The sequence below is a fragment of the Periplaneta americana genome, chromosome 11 (assembly GCF_040183065.1).
Source record: "Periplaneta americana isolate PAMFEO1 chromosome 11, P.americana_PAMFEO1_priV1, whole genome shotgun sequence".
Classification (NCBI taxonomy): Eukaryota; Metazoa; Arthropoda; class Insecta; order Blattodea; family Blattidae; genus Periplaneta; species Periplaneta americana.
In genome coordinates this window covers 7166125-7193304 of record NC_091127.1, presented here as the reverse complement: position 1 = coordinate 7193304, position 27180 = coordinate 7166125, and the positions used below count along the sequence as shown (strand labels likewise).

At 35.6% G+C, this 27180-nt stretch overlaps 1 protein-coding gene across 3 annotated transcripts in view; it reads left to right on the top strand.

Annotated features, from left to right (window-relative positions):
* The window catches only part of Gga (ADP-ribosylation factor-binding protein Gga), a 58083-nt gene that overhangs the window by 511 nt on the left and 30392 nt on the right, over nt 1-27180 (top strand). For all 3 annotated transcript variants that reach the window (XM_069838870.1, XM_069838869.1, XM_069838868.1), the window contains exons 2-5: nt 11424-11584; nt 14076-14309; nt 18999-19190; nt 25994-26213. In XM_069838870.1, the coding sequence (XP_069694971.1) occupies nt 11424-11584; nt 14076-14309; nt 18999-19190; nt 25994-26213 (807 nt within the window). The remainder of the gene's footprint in view (nt 1-11423; nt 11585-14075; nt 14310-18998; nt 19191-25993; nt 26214-27180) is intronic.

Genomic DNA, 27180 nt, shown 5'->3' with positions numbered 1-27180 from the left:
ATTTTTTTAGCAACTAGTCTAATGAAAATTTATTGCATTAGGTATTAATGGAAATTGATTGTATTTGGTAACTTGTTAGCATGGAAAATTGTTGCACAAGCAGTACTATCCAACAAGTGAAATTTATACATTGCTACTTTGCAGTGAGTAAATGAAAAGGTAAAAGTAGAGTGTAATTTATGTTCACTGCACAGCAGCAAAGTTCTAATGCCAGCACAGAAATTTTCTTCAAGATCATTGTTAATTTGAATGACCGAAAAGTATTACATGTAAGCTTTACAGTCCAAATTATTTAATACATAGGCTTTCATGGTGACTGTAATTGGAATTAGGCTTTTGGATAATTCACCGTGTCCTGGAACTTGACATTTCACCCAAAACCTTTAACAAACTGCTTATCAACAATGTGATTTCTTAACCCAGTGATATGCCGCATTAGGCTGAACATACATGCCTTGAACCTTGAATAGTCTTCTCTGTGAAGTTTGTCCATAGACTAGTGCTGTAATAGAATCCTGTTGGAAAAAGGCGTTAACTCACCGTGAATAATTTTCACTTCTGAGACTCTGTGTTAATAGGCTTGTTTGTTTAAAAAAATGGAGCCTGTTATCTTCTCACCACTCATAGCACACTGTAATCCTATTTTCACATCACATCACATCACATCATGCAGAGGCTCTTCATGAAGGAGATTGGGTTTCTCAGATCTTCAATATGTGTTGTTTTGGGTATTTACACGTCCATGGAAATTAAACCAAGCGTAATGAATCACTCTATGCAGAAAAGGCTTCAGTCCGTAATTTATCAGAATCAGGCTAGCCTTTGGAAATGCTATCTTATTCAGTAATTCTAATATTCTGTGCAGAAAGTACTTCAGTTATGTGCTTGAGAGATATTGAATGGCGGGTTATAATTTATTGTTTCACGCAGAAAGGACAGAAAAGAGAAGAGGGACATTTATTTTAGTTAGGCCTATCTCAGAATTTTGTGTGCGCTGGACTGAAACCCTGGCTGCATAGAGTGATTCCATTATCCGAAAACAGGAAGAGATTAGGATCAATTTCGTCATCATGCATTCTATTTAAAATCCGCTGACAAAATTCATGCCTGACTTGGTCAATACAGAATCACTAGGTCAGATTTCTTGCATCATTGTAAATTTTTTAGGTTTTAACTTTAATAGCGTCCCGCGCCGTGGCGTCATGATCTAAGGATCCTGTCTAGGACTTGCGTTATAGAATGCACGCTGGTTCATGTCCTCATGGAGGAAGAAATTTTCTCATTAAATGTCGGCCAATGTATGGGACCGGTACCCACTCAGCATCGTGATGCACTTGGGGAGCTATGATAGGTAGCGAAATCTGGCTTTGCAAACCAGCTGTAATGGCTGTGGGGATCATCGTGCTAACTACACGACACCTCCATTCTGGTTGGATGATAGTTCACCTCTGCTTCGACATGTGGATATGAGTCCAGCAGTCGGCTGGTCGATCTTGCCACTTCATGGGTTGTAGTGCCAAGTTTTATTTAACTTTAATAGCTATGTAGGTTTTTTTTTTTTTACCTTGGGGAATTTAGTTGAAGTGAATTTTAATGGCGGGCAGAGTAACTATCTCATGCCCCCATGTTATATTGATACCAGTGCACTTCATTAGAACCAGGTACCCAGCTTCGAAGCCGTTAGCCCTGTGAACTTACAATATATTTATTTCCCCTATTATCATAATACAGGGTTGTTATCTAAGAAATTAGCAAGTTCTTTGTGATAGTAGAAGAGAAAGAGTGGGAGAAGGGAAATGGTCCGTGGCCCATTTCTTTTAGGGCTCATCCCAACATTTGTCTTATTGCTCAAGGGAAACCACGGAAAAACCTAGAGCAGGATGAGGTGTCGTGCTGACGACAAGCCAATTGGCTACAATGGGGTCTGAGTATGTAGAGGTGGGAGGTTGTGTTTTAATCATTATTCAAAGTACACATAGATTAAAAATACGTAAATTGTTTACAAGGAAATACAATTCATCTATACAGCCAATAACATGATGACCCTGAAACAGAGAAATAACATTATTAGTGCATTAATTGATATGTATGTCTGTGGAGTCGAATGGTTGTTCAGTGTTGGAGTTGGTATTCGTCTTGTACGTTGTCGTTCCAAGCTAGAGGGTGGAGTACGCTCTTAGGTCTTTTATGTTTGTCTAATGCAGGGTTGTAATTTCCTAGTGAAGAAATTAGTGGGTTTGTGCTGCTGTACGACTTGCTGTACGTGCAGAAGGCTTGATTTGAAATATATTCTTGAATTGTGCAAATTTCTAGTTCTGTATGAATCAATCTAACTGGTGTTACTCTAGGTAGTAGTCCTGTAATGAATCTTAAAAGTTTGTTCTGGAAAACCTGTAATTTTTTAAGAACTGTAATAGATGCGTGTCCCCAAGCAGGACAAGCATATAATATTACTGATCTGATTAATGTTTTATACAAAATTAAGGCTGTATGTACAGACGTGGACAAATTATTAACAAAATTGACGATTTTTATGATATTTTGTTTACAAAATTTGACTTTTCAATTTAGACTACAGTTGAGAATTTTGGATGTTTATATCATTACAGTAGAGAGAAATATGCAAAAATGTCAACTGTAGTTTAAATTGAGGAGTCAAGTTTTGTAAAAATATATAATAAAAATCTTCAATTTTGCTAATAATTTGTAAATTAGCAAAAATGTCAACTGCACTGAAGAGTCAAATTTTGTAAAAATATAAAACAAAACTCTTCAGTTTTGCTAATAATTTGGAAATATCCAAAATGTCAGCTGTAGTCCAAATTGAAGAATCGAATTTTGTAAAAAATATACAATAAAAACCTTACATTCTGCTAATAATTTGTAAATATGCGAAAATATCAAATGTAGTCCAAATTGAGGAGTTAAATTTTGAAAAATATGCAACACAAATCTTCAATTTTGCTAATAATTTGGAAATACACAAAAATGTCAACTGTAGTCTAAATTGAAGAATCATATTTTGTAAAAATATATAATAAAAATGTTCAATTTTGCTAATAATTTGTCCACGTCTGTATATTTAAATGTCTGCTTTTATTTAAAATTGGGTACAGCTCCACCATTCTAGAATTGGCAAGTCTGAGTTTCTGTTGTACGTGTTCAAGAAACGTAAGCCGTCTGTCTAGTGTTACTCCAAGATATTTTACTGAAGTTTTCCACTCGATTTGTGATCCATTTATGGCTAATTTTGTATGATTTATTCCCGGTCTATTGAATTTATTTCTTCTGCTATATAGTGTAGAAATTCGCACATAACTTTTAAGATATACCGTCATTTTCCATAACTATGGCTCTGATACACAACTATTTTCCGTGATGCAACTATTCAAAGAACATTGATAAAGAAAGAGAATTTTGGTATTGCTCAATTGCAGATCAACAGCATGTATGTGAGAGGGTGATAACACTATGCTCTTGCACCAGGAGATAGCAGATACTGCCAATCATAACCTTATTCCTCATGCATTTTACATAATTCACAAAAATAAAAGTCTCTGTTGTTTCTAAAATAAAATTTAAAAACTCTTATACTAGAATCAGATTCTTAAGAGGAGTAGATAGACAAAAACATACATAAATCACAAATACAAGGAGGGTCAAAAGTCACTTTCCCCAATATTTGTTCTTAGGTTTCACACTTGTACACATATACAGATATCATAACTCTTGTATAAACTAATAGCTGGTTGTAATATGTGATGGGTTGACAACCATGTTCATATTTCAACTGTTTTTCCCGATGTCATGTCTCCATTTTGAACAACATCTGCAAAGGAATGTGTAGTCAAATGTAAATTAAATGGAATTAAATGTAAGGAAGTGTTTGGGGAAAGCGACTTTTGACCCACTTTGTATACATATTTTATAGACTAACATTTAAACATCAGGATAAGATACTTAAGAAGTGGCCTACATAAAGATGATAATATTAAAAATAATACTAGTAATAATTGAGATATCTATAGTCTATAGGCTACCAAAATTTCAGAGTGAAAAAATAGATGATGTTGAGATTGGTAATGAATTAATAGGCTATTATTTGTGTAATTAGTACCAAATCATGTTGATATAGTGACAAAGATAAGATAAGATAAGAGAAATAATATACTTAGAGAAGAAATAAACTTACTTTACAATACATTATACATATAAACTAGGGAAGTCTGTTATATAAGATGTTTAATTCTGGATTTGAAAATTTCATTGCTTAAAGTAGTAATTCTCGATGAAATTTTATTATCGAATTATATAGACTTGCAGTAAAGCAGCAGATCTGGAGAATTTAGGTTCAACTAAAGTAAGAATTTAATTTCGTCTTAATCTGTAATTTATTAATGTTAGAGAAACGCAATAAGTGGCAGTAGACAAATAATCTCTCCAAATTTTATTTGAGAACTTACAAGTTTTCGATATGTGATCCTCTGCTCACACAGCACATATCTAGACAGTATTCCAATTTCACCCAGACTACAGCATGTCACACCTATTACCTGCACTGCAGCGATAATGGTACGCTGTACCTCCTGCAGGTTATTGGCCAAAAAGAAATGTAAACATTGTCTGTTTCATACCCCACAGAAAAAAATCTCAAGGAATTAGGTCAGGTAAAGGCCCATTCACAATGAAAATTAAACATAACCGTAACATAAACACAGAAGTTTGCAGCCAGGTTATCAAGTGGTATCATTCACAATGATTCACATAAACATTGACATAAACATTACCGTAAGACGTTAACATGAAAGTTTGCAAACTCCAAGCTTTCATGCTTATGCTTACGTGATTTGCAAACAGAACACAATCGTGGAGCGCTGATGTATACGACAGAATATGAGGAAATGGCGTCGTTGTTATGTTTCCATGGTTACCAAGTATGTTTGTGGTTATGTTTATGTTCCCATCGTGAATGCTCTTGATTTTACCGTAACGTTTACATTTTTAAATTAACGCTTACACCTTAAGTGCGAAGGTCATCTCATCTAGTTTTGATATTCTGCAATGCAACAGATAATCTAATGTTGAGGGAAATGCTTGTTGAGGTACTCATATGATGGTGAAAGTGAGGTGGTGCACCATGTTGCTGAAAAAAAAAAAAAACTCTTAGGTTTCGATATCTCTATTTTCTAATAATGACTCTTTCTAATAGCCAGCACATGCATATATGAGCCGTTCAGAACAGAAGTGGTGTAAGTCAAAAATGAGTAATGAAGGTTAAAGTAAACATTCTGTAAAATACAGCGCAAAGTAGCAATTAATATTCAATTTATTTAAACTATTAGTAGTCAGTGGATAGCATGAAGGACATTTTAATTGCTACTTTGTGCTATGATTTCCAGAATTTTTGCTTTAAACCTCTTTACCCAGTTTTCCTTACACCACTTCTGCTCTGAACGGTTCATATGGTAGTGGTAGGCCTACATTAGATAAACTAGGACACTGGTTCACAACCTTAAAGTTCATACTTTATTTTGGCAGGCCTGAAATATTTTGTATAATTAGGTTCCACTTATTAAATATATTTGCATAATGTAACAAATTAAGCATCCTTAATAAATTGTTAGCAATATTAAACTTTGGTTTTAGCTTTTGACTGTAATCTGAAAGTACATGAATACAAATATATATATATAAAAAAAAAAAAAATTAAATTAGTTCTCAATGGGATAGTTGATATTACTTTGCAGCTGTCAGTTTTGAGAAGTCTTGGTTTTAATTCTAGATACTCTTTAAGTCACTAGTTTAGTTCAGTGTTCAATAATTTTGTTATTAAAGAAGACCAAAGCAGAAAATGTAAACATGGGAATACCAGGGAATAGGAATTATAAAGAATGGACACTGAGCGAATTTCCCTGGTCTGTTTTTCTGTGCACATGCGCTATGTTAGCATATAATTCCACTTTCAAATGCTAGAGGTCAGTGTAATCGAGCACCCGTGAACGATGGAACAGCAATTCTGATTCGCTGGCAAGTCTGCTGAAAAGTATTTCTGCTGTCGACTGCTGGTGTAATATCAGTGCCAACTCTAGGAAAAAAAAGACAGAACCTCCTGCTGATGCAGATAAAGCTGGTTTGAAGGTCATTGAAATAAGACACTACTACATCAATCAAAGGTACTGATGCTCAGTGTCCATACTTATAATTTTCTATTTGTTGGGGATACATGGTCGTGCAACAAGGTCATATTAGGAAATACGATTTTTAAGTTCGAATCAGAAGATAGTGCTAAAGCTACTCTTCTTTGTTGACGGGCAAACTGTTTCTTGCCACCAAGAATGGGTTTTCATCTAATTTTTTTGTCAGGTGCAGGAAGGAAAATCTTCCCTTAATTTTAATATTAATGAATCAAGATGTTCTTCGTATTTGTTGCTAGAATGTGTCTTAGATTGAGAGATTAATCACATTCTTGATTGATAACTCAGCAAGACCACAAGTTTAATTACAATTCAACATTTTTCAGTGATTGAAAAATCAAAACTGTACAATCCAGACTCCACACCTGTGGAGTAATGGTTAGCGTGTCTGGCCTCAAAACCAGGTGGCCCGGGTTCGTTTCCCGGTCAGGGCAAGTTACCTGGTTGAGGTTTTTTCCGGGGTTTTCCCTCAACCCAATATGAGCAAATGCTGGGTAACTTTCGGTGCTGGACCTGGACTCATTTCACCGACATTATCACCTTCATCTCATTCAGACGCTAAATAACCTAAGATGTTGATAAAGCGTCGTAAAATAACCTACTAAAAAAAAAACAATCCAGACTTCCACGTACAAGAACATTGGATGGGGATGGTCAGAACTGTGAGAAAGAAAGCTCCTTACTTTGATGTCACCGAAATGGAGAGTGCAAATTTTTTCAGTACTGCATGTTCAGAGAAAGATATCACCAATTGCAAAACCACTGTGGATAAAAACAAAGTTGAGTGGCTTAAAACCACTTGGATACGATTAGAAAAAGAACATCCAAGAGAAATGAAAATGGAACACAGCTATTCATGGTTGTCAATTTGACTAAAAAGCATTGAGGAAGGCCGAGGGAATTCGGAAATCTAAATTTCCCAAAAATATACCTTGAAGGAAGATACTGTATCTGACTTTGGAGAAATTTAATGATTTAATGATCTAGCTTCAGTACATTCCTCCAGTGTACCATTCCTTCTACCAGACTTTGAATGGGGTTGGAAATGCTATAGATTATGACTTGGCAACAGTTGATGCAAAACAGGAAAATGAGTAGCTGTCGTGGAAAACAAATAAATGTTGAGCTTCAATTTTGTTCAACTAGACAATTTGCACTTTGTCTTCTTAACCCAAAAATTTCAGTATTATTATATTTTGCTTAGTTGGAGAAGAGATGACTAAACCACATGGCACATAGGGTGCTAATTTTTCGTGAGGGGCAAACATGACTACAGAATTTTTTATAAGAAAAAGAAAACATTGTATTTTGACATTACTAACTCTCATCATCATCATCATCATCATCATCATCATCATCATCATCATCATCATCATCATCATCATCATCATATCCTTCACGAATTAGGCCTCTGTAGACCTGTTTCGGCCCCATCTAGCACTCTTCTTAAAGGTCTTCCTGGTCGACGATGTCCTCTAGGTTTATATTGCATCATAATTTTTGGGATTCTTGAATTTTCCATTCTTCTTACATGATCTAGCCAATTGAATTTGTATCTGCTGATTTTTTCTTCTACTGACTCTACTTCTAATTGTTCTAAAATTTCTTCATTCCTTTTTCGGTCTAAAAGAGTATATCCTAACTCTCATATTCTTAATTATAGTAATACTCCGTATTTTATGTTTGTATTACAATAAAAATATATTCATTAATCAGTCTCAGCTTTTTTTAGTTCCCTCTCCACTTAAACCTTCATTTGTGCAAATCTAGGTAAATGGGGTTAGTCACTTTTGGCACTGAGTCCAGTTGTGCACAAAGGCTGACATCTGTTAAACATGACCTTCTTTTTCATTTTAGTATGTTTAATTAAAAAAAAATTATTCACAAATATACATAGAATCGAACATAGCTGTGATTGTGGCAGCAAATAATCTTAGACGTGGATATTTAGAGGAGTCAATATTTTTAAATACATCTAAACCAACACAAGTCTTATAATTGCTTTTCACAAAGGTGTCATTTTGGAGATCAGCAACCTCAAATTGTAAGTTTGGCCATACCTCCAGAATGGGTGTGTTAAAAGGATTTGCAAGTAGAGAGAAATCATTTTCCATTTGTTTAAAATCACAAAACCTTCTATCTCTAAATTCTGAAAGTAATGTTTCCAGGATGTCACAATATTTATCTATTCTTGAAACAGAAACATTTGAAAGTGACTTCAGACAAGAAAAATGATGAAACTCATTTTCTTTCAGTTGCACTTTCTAAACATTTGTCATCATGGAAAAAGATTTCACCGCGTCATACATGTCAACAATGTTCTGATCACGTCCTTGAAGTTGGCAGTTGTTTGTTCAGCTGTTCAGAAATATCTGTTATGAAACCAAATCAGTATTCAGATTGTACTGGATAACGGAATGAGCCATTGCCTGCTATATATTGTTGTCTTATTCGACACGAGAAAATCTATTTTTTTTTTTCGTCAAAGTATTGCAAATAATGTGTTGTTCTACAGCTGAGTCCACACCTGTGGAATAACGGTTAGCACGTCTGACCGCAAAACCAGGTGGCCCAGGTTCGATTCCCGGTCTGGGCAAGTTATCTGGTTGACGTTTTTTCCGGGGTTTTCCTTCAACCCAACATGAGCAAATGCTGGGTAACTTTCAGTGCTGGACCCCAGACGCATTTCACTGGCATTATCACCTTCATCTCATTCAGACGCTAAATAACCTAAGATGTTGATAAAGTGTCGTAAAATAACCTACTAAAGAAATAAATAAAAAAAATCTACAGCTGAGGAGCAGAAGTGGGATCTATTATGAGGGCGATCAGAGCCATAAAATCCGAAAACATGTAGGAGCTTGCAGCAGACTGGTTTCCATGAACCTCAGTGGCATTTTGTTTAGTCCACTCTGTATATATGAGGGGCAGTCAAATGAAAACGGGTCACCATGCATATATCTCACAGCGAACAAGTTGGTACCACTGGAATTACCAGGTGGCCCGGGTTCGAATCCCGGTCGGGGATTTGAGGTAATAAATGTTCTATTATACTGTTTGGCATCTGAACCATTTTCATTTGACTGCCCCTCATATAAACAGGAAGTTTCTTGGTTTGGGATAAATCACTTTAACTGGAAAACAGACATAGCATTTATTACTTCTAAATTGAGCTCTGCCTATTATACATTAAGAAAGGTCTTTATCTTATTTTGGCAATACACACACACTTAAAATTATATATATTTTGCATACAGTTGAACCCCGATTATCCGTCACCGTATTAACCGATCAGTGGATTATCCAACTGTCTTTCTCTCACCCTTTTCTTTCTTTCTTGCTTTGCTGCGGAAAAAGTACAGTAGCCTATGTGGTACTACAGAGCGTTCGCCTACGGGTGAAGCCAGGAAAGCGGCATGTACTGGTACGCCGCTTTGTGCGCGCAGTTGTTGAGACACGCTCGACAATCAAGGTCGACATGTTATCAGTTGTGAGCCAGATGTTGCAGTATTTAACACGTACAGTGTAGTTTCTTGACACAGTTGCTTAAATATTCAGCGTTGTGTAAAATTTGTTAACAATGCAAAACGCAAAATTCACGCTTAAACAGAGAGTTTTTATGTATGATGCATATGTGAAAACAGAGTCGTGTAGAGAGGTGCGTAGGCAATTTGAAGTGAAATATCCGGGTGCTCCAATTCCGGGTAGAGAAACTGTTAGACGTCTTGTTAACAAATTCAGGACAACAGGTTCTATAAATGCTACAATTCCTAAGCGAAAACGAAGAGTAGTGACGGGAGAAAAAATTGATAAAATCAGTGTATCATTTACACGCTCTCCTAATAAATCTCCAAGACGTGTTTCACAGGAAGTTAGTGTTTCAAAAACATCAGTCTTTACTGCTGCTAAACTTTTAAAATTAAAACCCTACAGAGTATAGTATAGAAAGCGGCAGCTTATGGATAGACGATTCCTGCAAGTGACACTGCAGGCAGGTCGCTTTCCTGGCCCCACCCGTAGGCAAACGCTCTGTATACCTTATATTAATACCTATTCTTTTCTAGAGTCTGTTATTATAAGCCTTTATCCTTACATATTACTACTCCCGGCAATAGGAACAGTTACCGATAGGCCTACTTGAAAGTGTTTTGCCCTAATTGTAAAATAGTCACTACCTGCTTTCAAAGAAATGGTCCCAAGAACTTCCGCAAAATTTATAGCAAACCCGTGCAGCATTTAGTCCTTATTCTACTGTTCCAGTGGCCATGCTTAATAATTTCTATGCAAAATATCTTCCACGGATCTCAGAAGTGTTTTTTCTAAGTATCGAAATAAAAGTACAAATAATTGATCAGTTTGGGAAAAGAGAAACTACGGCACATCTCGCATCAGAATACGAGATTAGTGTTACAAATATGCGCGATTTAATTAAAAACAAGGATAAAGTGTATAAAGTCTGTAAATCTACAACAGGAAACCTCTATAGTCGCGACGCTGTTATTCCTGGCGTGACTGCTCCTCTTTGCTTACGTTTTAGGAAGTGAAGGCTCTATGAAGTCTAGGTAGGTAGTATCGTTCGCCATTTTTGTTCTTTCGTTGCCGAGCTACCAGACGAGGAATCTATTTGCCACATGTCGTAGCTCCTATGATAATAAACCAAACGCACTGTAATTCAGCAAATAATTGAGAGGCAAATAACGTCCTCGTGTGCTTTCTGCGAATGCCAACGAAAGAGTCAAAATGGCGGGCGATTATATTATTTATCGAGCCTTAGGAAATGCATAACGTCTTCATCAGCGAATCACAAGACGCACATGTTTAAATGTAGCCGACCTGCAATGTGATTGGCTGCCGGAAATTAGAGCAACGGGACTATAGTATTCCTATCTTCCCGCAAAAAATCAACGCAAGGAATTTACTTGGCCCTTATAAACCCATTGTTGACAACCAGACTTAGAGTGAATTTCTGATTAACTATCTAGCGTGTTAAACACAAGACCACGGAGGAAATTATGAGGCTGTGTTGTCCATTTAATTTATGAAAATATTTTATAGTACGGATTATCCGATTTTTTCGATTAACCGTCCAGTCCACCCCCTTGATTACCACGGATAATAGAAGTTTTATTGTACTTTCATTCTATAGTGAAATGTGGATTCTGAAGCTAAACATATTTTTGTTTTACCAAAGAAAGAAGCTCTGTAAGGATGTAATATCATTTGTTTCAGAGAAAGCCACAAATCCCAGGAATCACATCACCGACACTGCGGCTGTGGTTGAAATCTGTAACATTCTAAACAAGGAGCCATATTGTGCTCACATTGCAACTAGAGTGATAGCAAATAAGATACAATCTCCACAAGAATGGGAAGCATTGCAAGCTCTGAATGTGAGTACAGTTCATTACAATAAATGTTACTTTTAAAGGTTTGAGAATTGTTTGCTTTCTGTAGCAGCAGTTCCCAAATGCCAGTTGCAATCCAATAATATTAACATGTAGTGTTAAATATCGAAACTTTGTTGGCTCATAAGTAGTGGAAAAGTATGTGTCACATCATGACATTGTAACGTGAAGATTTGTATACTGGTATGTAAGAAATAATAATGGAATTTAATAGAGAAATGAAGTGAAACATTACGATCTGATTATGCTGTAAGTACTAGAAATAGTGCAGAATAATATTATGGACATAGTGATAATTTTTCCATATTTTAAAAATATCCTGTGGGTGTGAGTAGCCTGGCATGGAAAGAACAAATCAAGTAACCCCACCCCTTATCCATGGAATTTGTATCTTCATTTTCAGTTATGCGTTGTTAACCTTGGTAACATTTTTTTTTTACTTAATTTAGTATCTAGTGTCTTACTTAGTTACAAATGGCTTTTAAGAAACCCAGATGTTCATTGCAGCCCTCACCTAAGCCTGCCATCAGTCCCTATCCTGAGCAAGATTAATCCAGTCTCTATCATCATATCCCACCTCCCTCAAATCCATTTTAATATTATCCTCCCATCTATGTCTCGGCCTCCCCAAAGGTCTTTTTCCCCCCTGGTCTCCCAACTAACACTCTATAGTCTCTAGTGTCTTAATCTGAAAAATTTTATAGAAAATCTAGATGGCGAGCTTGCATGTCCACATGTGTAACGAAATATATAACATATTATTATTATTATTATTATTATTATTATTATTATTATTATTCTTGTTATTATTATTATTATTATTATTATTATTATTATTATTATTATTATTATTTTCTTCTCCTGTTGTCTTCATTCATTCATTCATTCATTCATTCATTCGTAGTGTTCTGCCCAAGGGCAGGTCTTTCACTGCAAACCCAGCATTCTCCAGTCTTTCCTATTTTCTGCCTTCCTCTTAGTCTCCGCATAATGATCCATATATCTTAATATCGTCTGTTACTTGATATCTCCTTCAATAGGCAGTTTCTTCTCAGCCAGTGACCCAGCCAATTCCTTTTTCTTTTTGTTATTAACAGAGAAAAATTCGCTCCGGCACCGAGGATCGAACCCTGGTCTTCCAGTTCTATGAACTGGGTGCTGTAATCACAAAAGCCTGCAGAAGAAATATTCTATTATCCATGTTCTAAAAAGGATAAATGTTACCTTTTACTTTTGCTTAAAAAAGTCCCTTGTGCTGATGCTTGTATTGCCCTATTTTGGCTATGCCGACATTTTACTGACTGACCTTTTCAGCGACAACAAAACAAAACTTCAACGTGGTCTAATCTGTGTGTACGTTTTGTAAGCAGTGTTCGTAAATATGATCATATTGCCCCATCCCTGGAAGCAATAGGTTGGCTTAAACTAGATAAGAAAAGAAATTTACATTCACTTCTCCTTCTCTCCAAAATATTGAATTTTTCTATTCCTTCGTACCTGTTGTCTCGCTTCACTTACCTTTCTTCCCACCACAATCTGAACACATGCTCTCGCCATGAAACAATACCATCCCATCGCACCTCCTCATACTCATCCTCTTTCGCAATAGCCCTGCCAAGACTCTGGAATTCGCTACCTGCTAGCATCAGGGACTGTCGAAATAAAATTGAATTCAAATGCAAACTTACTAGGCACTTGGTCAGTAATTGAGACTCGTTCAGATATGGCTTCTTGTAAATAGTTATCTTATTCTATCACAAAATATTTCAATATCCGGTAATTTCATCACTATATAATTTTATTATCCTAGGTTTAATTTTCACTTCAGTAAAAAAAAGAAGAAAAATCCTTTTTTGTTCTTAACTTCAATAAATTGTCTAGCCTTTATTAATCAGGTAATGTTTTAGTACTTTGATTTTAATTGTAATTGTATTCTTAATATTGTAGTTGTAATCCCCTGTTAGAGGGGAAGAGAAGGCCTGATGGCCTTATGTCTACCATAAAATAAATATAAGTTACACTATACTGATCTGCACCGAAGTTCAACCCACCTCACCGCATCGAATCTTTCTCCTTTGGTTCTTTTCCCTTAGATACCAGTGTGTTGAACTGGGAGACCCAGGTTCAATTCTTGGTGCTGGAGCGAATTTTTCTCCATTAATAACAAATGGTAACCATCACACATAAAAATTAATCTTTGCATAGATCCTTTTTCTCTTCCTCGTCAGTTTCAGCATCATTCTTTCTTCACACACTCTTTCCAACACAGCTTCGTCCATTTCACATGTTCAATCCTTCTCCATATCCACATTTCAAGTGCTTCTAGTTGCTTCTCTTCACTTTGTCGTAATGTCCATGTTTCTTCCCCATACAATGCGACACCCCACACAAAGCACTTCATTGGTCTCTTCCTTAGTTCTTTTTCCAGAAATCCGGTTTTAAGCACAGAAGGCTCTGTTAAATGTTGCTGTTACAGTTACTGGACACATGTATGAAACATTGTGGAGTAGGCTTCCATGCGGAAGTAGGAAAATTCCGCTTCCTAAACGAGATGATAAAACTGGTGTCACCGAAGTACCTGGGCGGGCGGACGGCAGTGGCTGTGCGGCAGCGCGTGTTGCTGCTCATGCACACGTGGACGGTTGACTACCCCCGTGAAACGAAGATCAGAGAAGCCTACGATATGTTGAAGAAGCAAGGCGTTGTTAAGGTAGCGTTTTAAATGTGTGTACCATTATTTTTATTTTATGAATTTTTAAGAGTACACTATATAGCTAGAGTATCATCTCAGAAAGTTCAAATGGAATATACGGGAGACAAAGATGATATTAAGAAAGGATTTATCAACAGTAATATCACTAGAGGTCTTGATTTATCTAGAGAAAATCAAAACTCGAGTGGGATTTAATTGACTATTACACGATTAGAAGAAAGTATATTAAGATTAGAAGAAATAAAGTACTCTAATACAATAAAATATTAATTGACTTACTAAAATTCTATTTCTTTAACGTTAGCTTCACCAAAACGTTTGAAAGGAGCCGCCATTTTCAATTTACTATCTATGCGATAAACAAATGACAATTGCAAAGCATGTTTTATAGTACCATAAAGAATTTGCAGTTTGTTGGCAAACAAAGAAACAGATGGTAGGGAGGTGATAAAAACAGAAGTATATAAAGATTAGAAGAAATAAAGTACTCTAATACAATAAAATAGATATTGACTTACTAAAATTCTATTTCTTTAACGTTAGCTTAACCAAAACGTTTGAACGGAGCCGCCATTTTCAATTGACTATCTATGCGATAAACAAATGACGATCACAAAGTATGTTTTATAGTACCATAAAGAATTTGCAGTTTGAAATGTTGGCAAACAAAGAAACAAATGGTAGGGAGGTGATAAAAACAGAAGAAAGTATATAAAGATTAAAGAAATAAAGTACTTTAATACAATAAAATATTAATTGACTTACTAAAATTCTATTTCACTAATGTTAGCTTCACCAAAACGTTTGAATGGAGCTGCCATTTTCAGTTGACTATCTATGCGATAAACAAATGACGATCGCAAAGCATGTTTTATAGTACCATAAAGAATTTGCAGTTTGTTGGCAAACAAAGAAACAGATGGTAGGGAGGTGATAAAAACAGAAGTATATAAAGATTAGAAGAAATAAAGTACTCTAATACAATAAAATAGATATTGACTTACTAAAATTCTATTTCTTTAACGTTAGCTTAACCAAAACGTTTGAACGGAGCCGCCATTTTCAATTGACTATCTATGCGATAAACAAATGACGATCGCAAAGCATGTTTTATAGTACCTTAAAGAATTTGCAGTTTGAAATGTTGGCAAACAAAGAAACAAATGGTAGGGAGGTGATAAAAACAGAAGAAAGTATATAGAGATTAAAGAAATAAAGTACTCTAATACAATAAAATATTAATTGACTTACTAAAATTCTATTTCACTAATGTTAGCTTCACCAAAACGTTTGAATGGAGCTGCCATTTTCAGTTGACTATCTATGCGATAAACAAATGACGATCGCAAAGCATGTTTTATAGTACCATAAAGAATTTGCAGTTTGTTGGCAAACAAAGAAACAGATGGTAGGGAGGTGATAAAAACAGAAGTATATAAAGATTAGAAGAAATAAAGTACTCTAATACAATAAAATAGATATTGACTTACTAAAATTCTATTTCTTTAACGTTAGCTTAACCAAAACGTTTGAACGGAGCCGCCATTTTCAATTGACTATCTATGCGATAAACAAATGACGATCGCAAAGCATGTTTTATAGTACCATAAAGAATTTGCAGTTTGAAATGTTGGCAAACAAAGAAACAAATGGTAGGGAGGTGATAAAAACAGAAGAAAGTATATAAAGATTAAAGAAATAAAGTACTCTAATACAATAAAATATTAATTGACTTGCTAAAATTCTATTTCACTAATGTTAGCTTCACCAAAACGTTAACGGAGCCGCCATTTTCAGTCGACTGTCTGTGCAGGAAACAAATGACGATCACAAAGCATGGTTTATAGTACCATAAAGAATTTGCAGTTTGAAATGTTGGCAACAAAGAAACAAATGCTAGGGTGGTGATAAAATTAAACAAATGCTAGGAAAGTGATAAAATTGTGCGATAAGCAGCCATGATTGGTTGAAAGACGTCCTTTCGTACCGTTTTATTAGTAAAAAGTAGCATGACGTAGTGAAAGTGTAATAGAGTAATTTTATTTTTCTTGCCATTATCGTACTTGTTCTTTGCCACTTCATTTTCGTTATCCCATCATTACCAACCATCACTTCCATACACCCTCTGACACATAGTAGGTACATAAGTGATTAGCCATTGAGCTGAAAGCATTAAGATGAAAATAAAAATAAGTAGAAATAGAAAAGAGTTTTGATAAAGATATATAATATTTTAGCAGCAAGTTACATATGACAGATTTATTTATTCCTACTTATTCTATGAAATGTATAAAAATATAACCAGGAATATAGTAAGATTTATCATTAATTATATAAGATAATAAAAAATATAACAATATTTATTAATGTACAAGTTGTAAAACAATATAAAATAAACGATATTACTGAAACATTTTAGTTCCGACAACTGCTGTTTTATAGTATTTCTCATTACATCATATGCCTTTTATTTCTTGGTTATATGGTGTCCACTAAAGCATTTTTAAGTTTTGAATTTATAAGGAATTGAGATGATTAGTTTTTCACATATTTAATTGTATTGTAAATTGCCAAGTATTTTGAATTGGTTTACTAATGCAGAGCATTTAAAAAGTAAATCATTAGTTTCTCTTGACTTCTTGGATACCTGTTTCCAATTTGTGCACCTCTGCATGTGTGTCGAATATTGGTCCAGCAAAATTCTAAATAAATGTATCATCAGCCACGGAATTCCATTATGTTATTTTTGACAAAGAAAGATTCAAAATAAGTACGCAAATGGGTTTGTGGAAAACATGGCTGCTCAGCTGTGAAAAAAAAAAAAAAAATGAAATCTGTGTGTGTTGTATGTGTGATGCTTACATCTGTTACACACTAACACATAAGAAGAAATATGTAAAAAATATTTAACTTGCCACATTTCAGCAAGAGTATGCAATAAAGACTAAGAAATAATGTATTTTTATAATTCAGCAGCCAAATGGCCTGTTGTAGTGTGCAAATGAACATAAGCCTAATGTTTTTGAGGTTCACGTTACACTTTTCTCCATCTAGTGTGTAATCGGCATTATTAATATCAGGGAATGAGTGTTTTATTACCTAAAGTGATTTCCGTGTTTAAATTCAAACTTTTTGTTTACGACTTACGTATTTAAATAACGACTTTTTTTTCACGAATTAACAGTAGTTTTATTTACCAACTTCGACATATTTTATTCACCATTTTGTGGTGCCCTTAGTGATTGTGATTAATTTGTACATGGGAAGCAAAGTAAGTTTTTTTCCCCCCCACTGTCTTCTCTGGGGGATTTATTTCACCATGACAGATAAACTGAAGAAACTGATAAAAGGATATATAATATGGGAAATGTGTGAACTCTATGGTGTGCCCCTCCCATTAGGAAACCTCTGTCACACAAAACAGGATTATATGATTATATTGACTTTGCAAGGAGAACTAACATGATGAAGGACATATATTTGCTGGTCTATTAACCAAACAATTTATTCTGTCAACTTTTTCAATTCTTGGCTTGTTATTTGACATGGTGTTATATAACCAATTTTGGCTGTGTACAGATTATTTCGAATTATTTGCCTTATGTGCTAATTGTAAGTTATTCATCTAGTAACTTTTTTTTATTAGTATAGTATATTTATCGACTGCTTTTTTGCTGTAGTGATTAGCTTGACTATGAACCAAGAGGCTCCAGATTGGATTCTCAACTACTGGGTGTTCAAAGTGTGTCATGGCTCGCTGTATGCCATCATGTGGCTAGCCGATGAGCCTAGAGAATTCAATCTTCCTACACTTCCGCAGATGTGTATAACCTAAGAGGCAGAGAAGTTGCCTAGCAAGTATGGCGTTCATTCTGAAGAGTACGTAACGATACCTACGGTAACGCCGGTAGTGGCAGACCGGCAGGAATGTGAACTGTTTGGAAATACGTACTGTCGGGATATGGGGAGAGGGTTAAGACGATTACTTATGTATTTGTTGACATTAACTTCGACGGTCAACATGGACACGGAGCATTTGATTTGTGTTGTGGAATGTTACCGTACGCAACCGATGATAACAAATACACTGCGTACGACTTGCCGGCACAAAAAACAGTTCGAAAGAGGTTATGGTAGCACACAGACCGCACAGACCGCCATCTGTTGCTACGACGTTCAAGTTATACCGTACACATTCTCAAGTTCAGATTGAAGAACGCCTTAAATAATAGGCAACTTCTCTAACATATAAGCTGAAACTTGCTTCAAATCGGTGACCCAACAACAGTGACGTCGTGACACACTTTGAAATGAACACCCAGTATACCTAAGAAATTTTTCAATGGTTTACCGTAAATACAAAATTTTGCAGTTATTTTAAGGTTTAGAAAATAAATCTCTTAAATTTTAATGACTATCCTTTGAGAGCCTCAAGCCCAAATAAGAGAGTACAGTTTTGCGGGATCTGATGTGTGTTTTCTATTGCTGTGAAGTCCAATACTTGAAATTTCATTCTTTAGAGATAGACAGTCAGAAAGCCATGCTATTTTATTTTGATCTGGACATTGTTACTTCATGTAGGTCGTAGTTATTTTTTCATTTAAAACGAAAAAATGAATTGAATCACAGAATTATCAGTAGTGTAATAATTCGATGAATATTTTGTTTTTTCTTTAAAATTTACAGGAAGAACCTCCATATATCAGCACTGCAAGCATGAATCAAAAGGAAACACCCGTAGCTCCACCACCCCCGCGTCCCAAGAATTCCATCTTTGAGGATGAAGAGAGGTCTAGACTTCTACAGAAGCTATTACAAAGTAAAAACCCCGATGATTTGCAAGCTGCAAACAGATTAATCAAGACAATGGTGAAGGAGGTAAGCTATTTTGCTTTCTTTTTGTATGAAGGTTTTTTTTACAAACTATTGTAATGCTGCAAAAGTAAAAAATTAAGCGATTTTCACAGAAATACCGTATGTACTCAAATACAATATGCCATCGAATATAATTTGCACCCCTTTTATTATAATAAAATCCAGACAAAAAATTACTGAAGAATAGAATACGCACCTGTACAAAAGTAAAAAATTAAGAGGTTTTCACAGAAATACCGTATGTACTCAAATACAATATGCCATCGAATATAATATGCACCCCAATTATTATACTAAAATCCAGACAAAAAATTACTGAAGAATAGAATACGCACCTGTACAAAAGTAAAAAATTAAGAGATTTTCACAGAAATACCGTATTTACTCAAATACAATATGCATCGAATATAATATGCACCCCAATTATTATACTAAAATCCAGACAAAAAATTACTGAAGAATAGAATACGCACCTGTACAAAAGTAAAAAATTAAGAGATTTTCACAGAAATACCGTATTTACTCAAATACAATATGCCATCGAATATAATATGCACCCCAATTATTATACTAAAATCCAGACAAAAAGTTACTGACGAATATAATACGCACCTGTGCTAAAATCACCCAAGATTAAAATAGTTTTTTTATTTAACTTCGTTATTTAACGACGCTGTATCAACTACGAGGTTAGCGTCGATGGGATTGGTGATAGCGAGATGATATTTGGTGAGATGAGGCCGAGGATTCGCCATACATTACCTGACATTTGCCTTACGGTTGGGGAAAACCTCGGAAAAAACCCAACCAGGTAATCAACCCAAACAGGAATCGAACCCGCGCGCGAACGCAACTCTGGATCGACAGGCAAGCACCTTAGCCGACTTAGCTATGCCGGTGGCTAAAATTATGTTATCAAGACAGATTATAAAGGTACCCTTACATCTGACTATACATCACATTCAACTCCACTTGCAGTATCAGAACTGGAACTCCTGGTCAATGAGTGTGGGTTGATGTCAGAACATTGATTGACATAGACTAATGTCATGCTACCCTTTCATCTGTAATTATCAGTAAATTCTTTTGGTTTATTTAACCCTTCGTTACTCGCGTTAAATTTCGTAACGCCAGTACTCACCTGGATTACAATGGTAATCCACATTTGTTTTTGTTTGCAGACATGGTTTAAACATTGCAATTAGATTTAAATGTTAAGAAATATATTGTGTTCAGTTATTACAGTAATGAGAATGGATATGTTACGCATAACGGAACGTATTAAATATAAATATTAATAATGAAACGTATTATAGTACACAAATTGCATTCAAGTGACATGTTTACATAATGTTTCCACACTGGACGTGTCTATGAGTCATAATTTATTGTTGCACCATAGTTATGAGATAGTTCACTATCATCTTAATTATGTAGGTTATCTAGAATTGTTGCTCATTCGCTGTTTGAAGGTCACCTGATCTCTTGATGTAAACTCTCCCACAGGAAACGCAAGTTCACTACTGCTGACCTTTGTTACGTCATATTTGATAACTAAATACCTCACTCAGGGGTGTAGCAATGAAAAAATTCAGGGATGTAACAATCATTCACACTTCACATATAATATTTTACAGATGTTTTTGCAGTTCAGATTTAACGCACATGATAGCCTAATCTACATCTGATTCAATTATCTAAGTAGGCCTACGCATTTCTTCCATACAGTTCAAACAAATTACATGTTTAGTAAGTCAAAGAAAATAGAGGCCAGCGTCGTGAATTTCTGCTTACATCATAGGCTGAGCATAACTGTTCCAGGACATTCACAGCACATTTAGTTCTATTATAAAATGATATTATTTCATGTTTCTAGCTGCCTCCCGTTTCCTCATCCATTGCCTTATCATAATGCATGGTTGATAATGCTAACAGTGTTTTTTTTTTCTTTGGTACATACGAAATAATTGTGCAGCGTTCATTGAATCCAAACAATGTACTGTTAACTTGCCTGTCTTAGTAGTTGTGAAATGAGGAGGGATTTCTCTTTTGTTTTCTTTCTATGTTCCTACAAGTGTAATTTTGTCATTTTCTAGAAGATCTAAACACAGAGGTATGCTCATGAAACAGTTATCGGTGGTCACATTTCTTCCTGTTCCTTTGATGGGATGAACCAGCCTCTTCACCACTGCATGTGCACTGTTACTTCGGTGAAATGGACAGTCTGATTGAATACCAGCATAAATTTCCAAGTTATGAGTGTAATATGTTTTCACATCCACCTTAGCAAAAATTTTGATCCAACATTTTGTTGGTTTAGTAGGTATATACTCTTCATGGGACATCGTCCTCTGAATGCAACCAACTGCTCGTCTATAGTTACATATTCGCTTGGACTACAGCACTTTTGTGAGTTCTGAACAAATAACTCTAATACTTCACGTATAGCAGCCAATTCATAAATTTCTTTCCTTTCCTTTTGTCATAAATGTTATCAAAGAGTAGACATCGTAACAAAAATTAGAATCTATTGTAGGTCATTGTCAGGTAAATTGACTCTATTCCTGTGCCATTTTTATCCCATAGTTCTCTTACGTTCAGTCTTCCCGATTTCAAGGCGCCAGCAAAATACAAAATACCCAAGAGTGCCTCAATTTCTACGTCATTTGTTAATTTGCAATCTCTGTCACGTCCGTAATTACGCTTCACGTTTTCAATACAAATATTAGTACCCTTACAATTACATTGATTATTGTCTGATCAATAAAGCAGTCAAAACTCTCTGTGTGGGTCCGCGCAATTCTTGCAGCCCTTTTAGGGCTCGATAAATGAATCACTATATTTTGTGCTCGTCTTCTCCCTCGTTGAGCTACTGGTTCTTCCTGCCAAATTGTAGTCTTTTTTTCTATCCGTATAGCAGTTTCCATCATTTATAGACATTAGTCTTTCATCACCACCACCACCACCACCACCATCATCATCATCATCATCATCATCATCATCATTGTCTTCTTCTGAATTAGAATCGTGAACTTCATTCTAAAGATCTCCCCTGTTGCTTTCATCATCACTTTCATTTTCAATGCCATCATCCATATCTTCATCCAGCCATTTGCAAATGTTGTTTGTAGTTTCCGTACCCATTGGAGCAAACTGCGAAGAGGATGGAACGATGTCACACATTTTTTCATAAACTTACTGCATTGCATCACTTATAACCATATTAAAAACTATTTCACTTACCTGAACAAAAAACTGACGTCAGTACTCGCGTGGATTACAATGGTAATCCACTCGGAAAAATTGTGCATCACTTTATAAAACTCCGTATAACTTTCCAAAGGGTTGCGACAAATACGTCTAAACACCAGTAATGCCTCACTTAGACTGTGACGAGAAATTGCATTGACGCTCAACTACGCAGTGCTGCAGGCAGTGACGTAATAGAGGATTAAATATCAGTGGATTACTATTGTAATCCACGCGAGTACTGAAGGGTTAAAGACGCGCAATTATAAGTTGTATGCATAAAATCTTAGAATAAAAGAAAAAAAGTGTCAGTAAGTCATTGCCGAAGTTAAAGATAAATAATATCCATATAAATAATGATTTTTGGGATGGAAATTTCAGCACAAAAATCAAAAGTAATGGCATTTTTAGGACAAGACCCAGTCAGAAGTAAGATAATACACAATAACCAATGCCTCGAACAAGTACAAAATTTCAACTATCTGGGTTGTGAAATATCTTATCAAAATGAAAAAGATGTGAACAAGAAAATCACCAAATTTACACAAATTCCAGGAATAATAAACAATACATTAAAAGCTAAATTACTACAAAAATCTACAAGAATAAAAATATATAATACACTAGCATTACCCTCCCTTTTATATGGAAGCGAGATTTGGACATTAAAGAAAAAAGACATGAACAGAATCAAAGCAACGGAAATGAAATTTTTAAGGAGGACAGCAGGATATACTCTTTTAGACCGAAAAAGGAATGAAGAAATTTTGGAACAATTAGAAGTAGAATCAGTAGAAGAAAAAATCAGCAGATACAAATTCAATTGGATAGATCATGTAAGAAGAATGGAAAATTCAAGAATCCCAAAAAACATGATGCAGTATAAACCTAGAGGACATCGTCGACCAGGAAGACCTTTTAGACGACTGCTAGATGGGGTCGAAACAGGTCTACAGAGGCCTAATTCGTGAAGGATGATGATGATGATTAATAATGATCGTGTCGCCCTCGGTAGCGTAGTTGGTATAGCACTGACCTTCTATGCTCGAGGTTGCGGGTTCGATCCCAGCCAAGGTCGATGGCATTTAAGTGTGTTTAAATGCGACAGGCTCATGTCAGTAGATTTACTGGCATGTAAAAGAACTCCTGCGGGACAAAAATTCCGGCACACCGGCAACGCTGATATAACCTCTGCAGTTGCGAGTGTCAGTAAATAAACCATAATTTAAATCATGATCGTTGCCAGAAATGGACATGAAATTATGAATAAAATGTGGACAAAAGCCGAGAAAATATGAATCTGCAAGACAATATTTTGTCAAAAAAAAAGTGCGTATTATAATTTTGTACAACGGTACCATGTTTCCAGCATCCCTGATACCGAAAAGTAATTTTTGGCATGTTGTCTGTCTGCCTGAGTGCAGCTATTTCTCCTGAAGTACAGGATGTCCAACAAGGAACTCTGGGGTTTTCACTGAAATTTTGTATGACATTTTGATGCAGAAATTTAGTAACATATACAGTAGAACCTCTATTATCCATGGTAATGAAGGGGGTGGAGTGAACGGTTAATCGAAAAATCGGATAATCCGTACTCTAAAAGGTGTTCACAATCTAAAAGCATAATACAGTTTCATAATTTCCCCCGTGGTCTTTTCTTTTAACACGCTAGGTAGTGGATCATAAGTTCACTAATTTAAGTCTGGTTTTCAACGATGGATTTTTAATGGCCAAGGAAACTGCTTATGACAGCTGTCTGTGGAAAGGTAAGAATAGTAGAGGTCTCATGTAGTAGATTTATAAATTTGATGTACTTTATATTTTGTTTTTCATTAGATCGCACACAGTTGTAATTCCTATCTCGAATTGTGATGCGACAGTTCCTCTTTTCCCAAACCACTCAATTACTTGCACTTTTTTTTTTGTAGCAAACACATTTTCTTTTGACACTCGTGGAAGACATTTTGCATAGAAGTTACACAGTACGACCACTCGAAAAGTAGATCATACTGCGTAAGGATAAAGGTTTGTAAAAAACATTCTGTAGAAAAAAAAATTCGTACTAATATAATGTACATTACTTCATATTTTTTCTGCAGAACAAAAAGAGCGAGAGAGAAAGACAATCGGGTAATCCACCAATCGGTTAATACGGTAACGGATATTTGGGGTTTTACTGTGTTATCAAAGTATGATGTCACAAATTTGATTACCTTTTAGTGTAGCTCAGTTTGTGCACCATTTATAGGCCTACAGTCATTGAAACGGAATTCTGCCTCAGCCCACACTTCGGTAACATATCGACAGGAATTGCTTCTGTGGTTGCTGTTATATTATGGCGTAGATGGGCATGGGACTGGATTTTTTCTTGGTACACAATGTCTTTTAAGTACTCCTAAAGAAGAAATCCATTGGAGTCAGTAGAGCGAAATCAGAGCTGTGTTGTGACCAAGTAATGGGACCTCCTCTGCCTATCCATTTCCCTGTCAATCAGTTGTTGAGTGTAGTCTGCGTAATATGGTAAAGCTCCATCCTGTTGGAAAATGAGGCCTTTCCCATTCCAATCTGGGGAAGTACAGTTCTCCAACACAGTCAGTCAGGTGTATTACATTTGTAATCGTCCCCTCTTGGTAAAAAATGCATCAATTGACAGGCAAAGATCACATTGTTTGGCTACTGTGAGTCCAGATTTGATTCTAATTATTTTCTTCAGTATTTTGCAGTAATATGTGTTACAAGAGCGGTATGTTGAAGTTTTCATGTTCGAGGAAAAGTTTGAAAAAGCGAAACGTAGTTGTGTATCGTACATTATTTTGTGCGAAGATCGTTTATTATATACCTGAAAGAGGAATTTCTAATTAGTTGCAATGAAATCTCATCTTGGTTTCTGTTCAATGACGGCAAATTTGGAAAACAAAAATATCTATCTTCAACATTGTTGCTTTAAAATGTTTTCTGTGTTTACTATACTCCAGCAGGCCGTGATATACGTCTTGTCTTTTTTTTCCCCAGTCTATGATGAGTCTGGAATCTTGTTGATTTTTTCACGGCTTCCTTAATGTTACTTGCATCACGAATGCAGTAACTTTAGTGGAGTTGTAGAGTTTACTTAATTTTTGCAAATATTTAAAAACTATAATTAACAGTGCAATTTAGGTGAAATTGCAGTGGTAAGTTTCCAATTTATAATTACTGCTATATTGAACGTCTCTAAAAATAATATGTTAAAAGCCTAAAGCAGTAAAATCAATATGTCACTTAAGCGGTAAGAAGAGGGAAATTGTTATGTGTGTTAGGTTGGGAATACTGAATGTGGAATTTTAGACTTTCCGCGGATTGGTTTTGTGCGGAAACCAAGCAAATACGCACGATCTCGCACAAAAGATCTTCTGTGTCAAGAAAAAATCCAGTCTCTTGCCCACCTGTGACATAGAACCAGAAAGGAAGCCTCAGACTGGAGATAGTTTCTACTAGTAGTTGGGTTGAATATCCAAGAACTATGGTACAGATGTAGAAGTTTTCAAATTTAAAGTTTTAATACTGCACTGATGTTGCAGGACGAATATCGTGTGGAAATGAACAGTCGGAGGATAACAGAACTGGAGTCTGTGCACAACAACGTGAGGCTGTTGAGCGAGATGCTGGACCAGTACCGACCTGGCCAGACTTCAGCTGAGGAACTGGAACTCATCAAGGAACTGCATCAGAGTTGTGAGCGACTCAGGCCCAACGTCTTCAGGTTGGCATCAGAAACGCAGGATAACGAAGCAATGTTGAGTGAGTATAACAACATTACTGATTTTATTTCTGTAATTAAATATTTTCTGCTAGTGTTCACTGTCTTACATCGGTTTTACTTATTCTTAGTGGCTATTCAACGAACTTATTAATAGATCCCAGATATATGTAAAACTAATATTGAAATTTGTATGCAGATATGCACAACTTCATGTACTGAAAGACCAATTCAGTAATTAATAATAATAATAATAATAATAATAATAATAATAATGTAACAATTTGTGAAACAGTTTCCAGAAGTATTCTGTAGTTAAATAATGTACATAGTAAAGAATTGAACATGATAATATCTATTCAAAAGAATGAGCCTTGAAAGAAAATACTTACTTACAAATGGCTTTTAAGGAATTCAGAGGTTCATTGCTGCCCTCACATAAGCCTGCCATCGATCCCTATCCTGAGCAAGATTAATCCAGTCTCTATCATCATATCCCACCTCTCTCGAATCCGTTTTAATATTCTCCCATCTACGTCTCAGCCTCCCGAAAGGTCTTTTTCCCTCAGGTCTCCCAACTAACACTATATATGCATTTCTGGATTCACCCATATGTGCTACGTGCCCTACAAGTTTCTATTATAGCATAAATAAAATATTTATTTACCTAAGAATCCTAGCCTCCCAAAAGATCTTTTTCCCTCAGGTCTCCCAACTAACACTATATATGCATTTCTGGATTCGCCCATATGTGCTACATGCCCTACAAGTTTCTATTATAGCATAAATAAAATATTTATTTACCTAAGAATCCTAGCCTCCCAAAAGATCTTTTTCCCTCAGGTCTTCCAACTAACACCCTATATGTATTTTTGAATTTGCTCATACGTGCTACATGCCCTGCCCATCTCAATGGGATTTAATGTTTCTAATTATGTTAGGATAGTTGTTGCTGGTGCAACAATAACGAAGAAGATTTGGAACATACCCTCTTAAACTGCCCTGTCA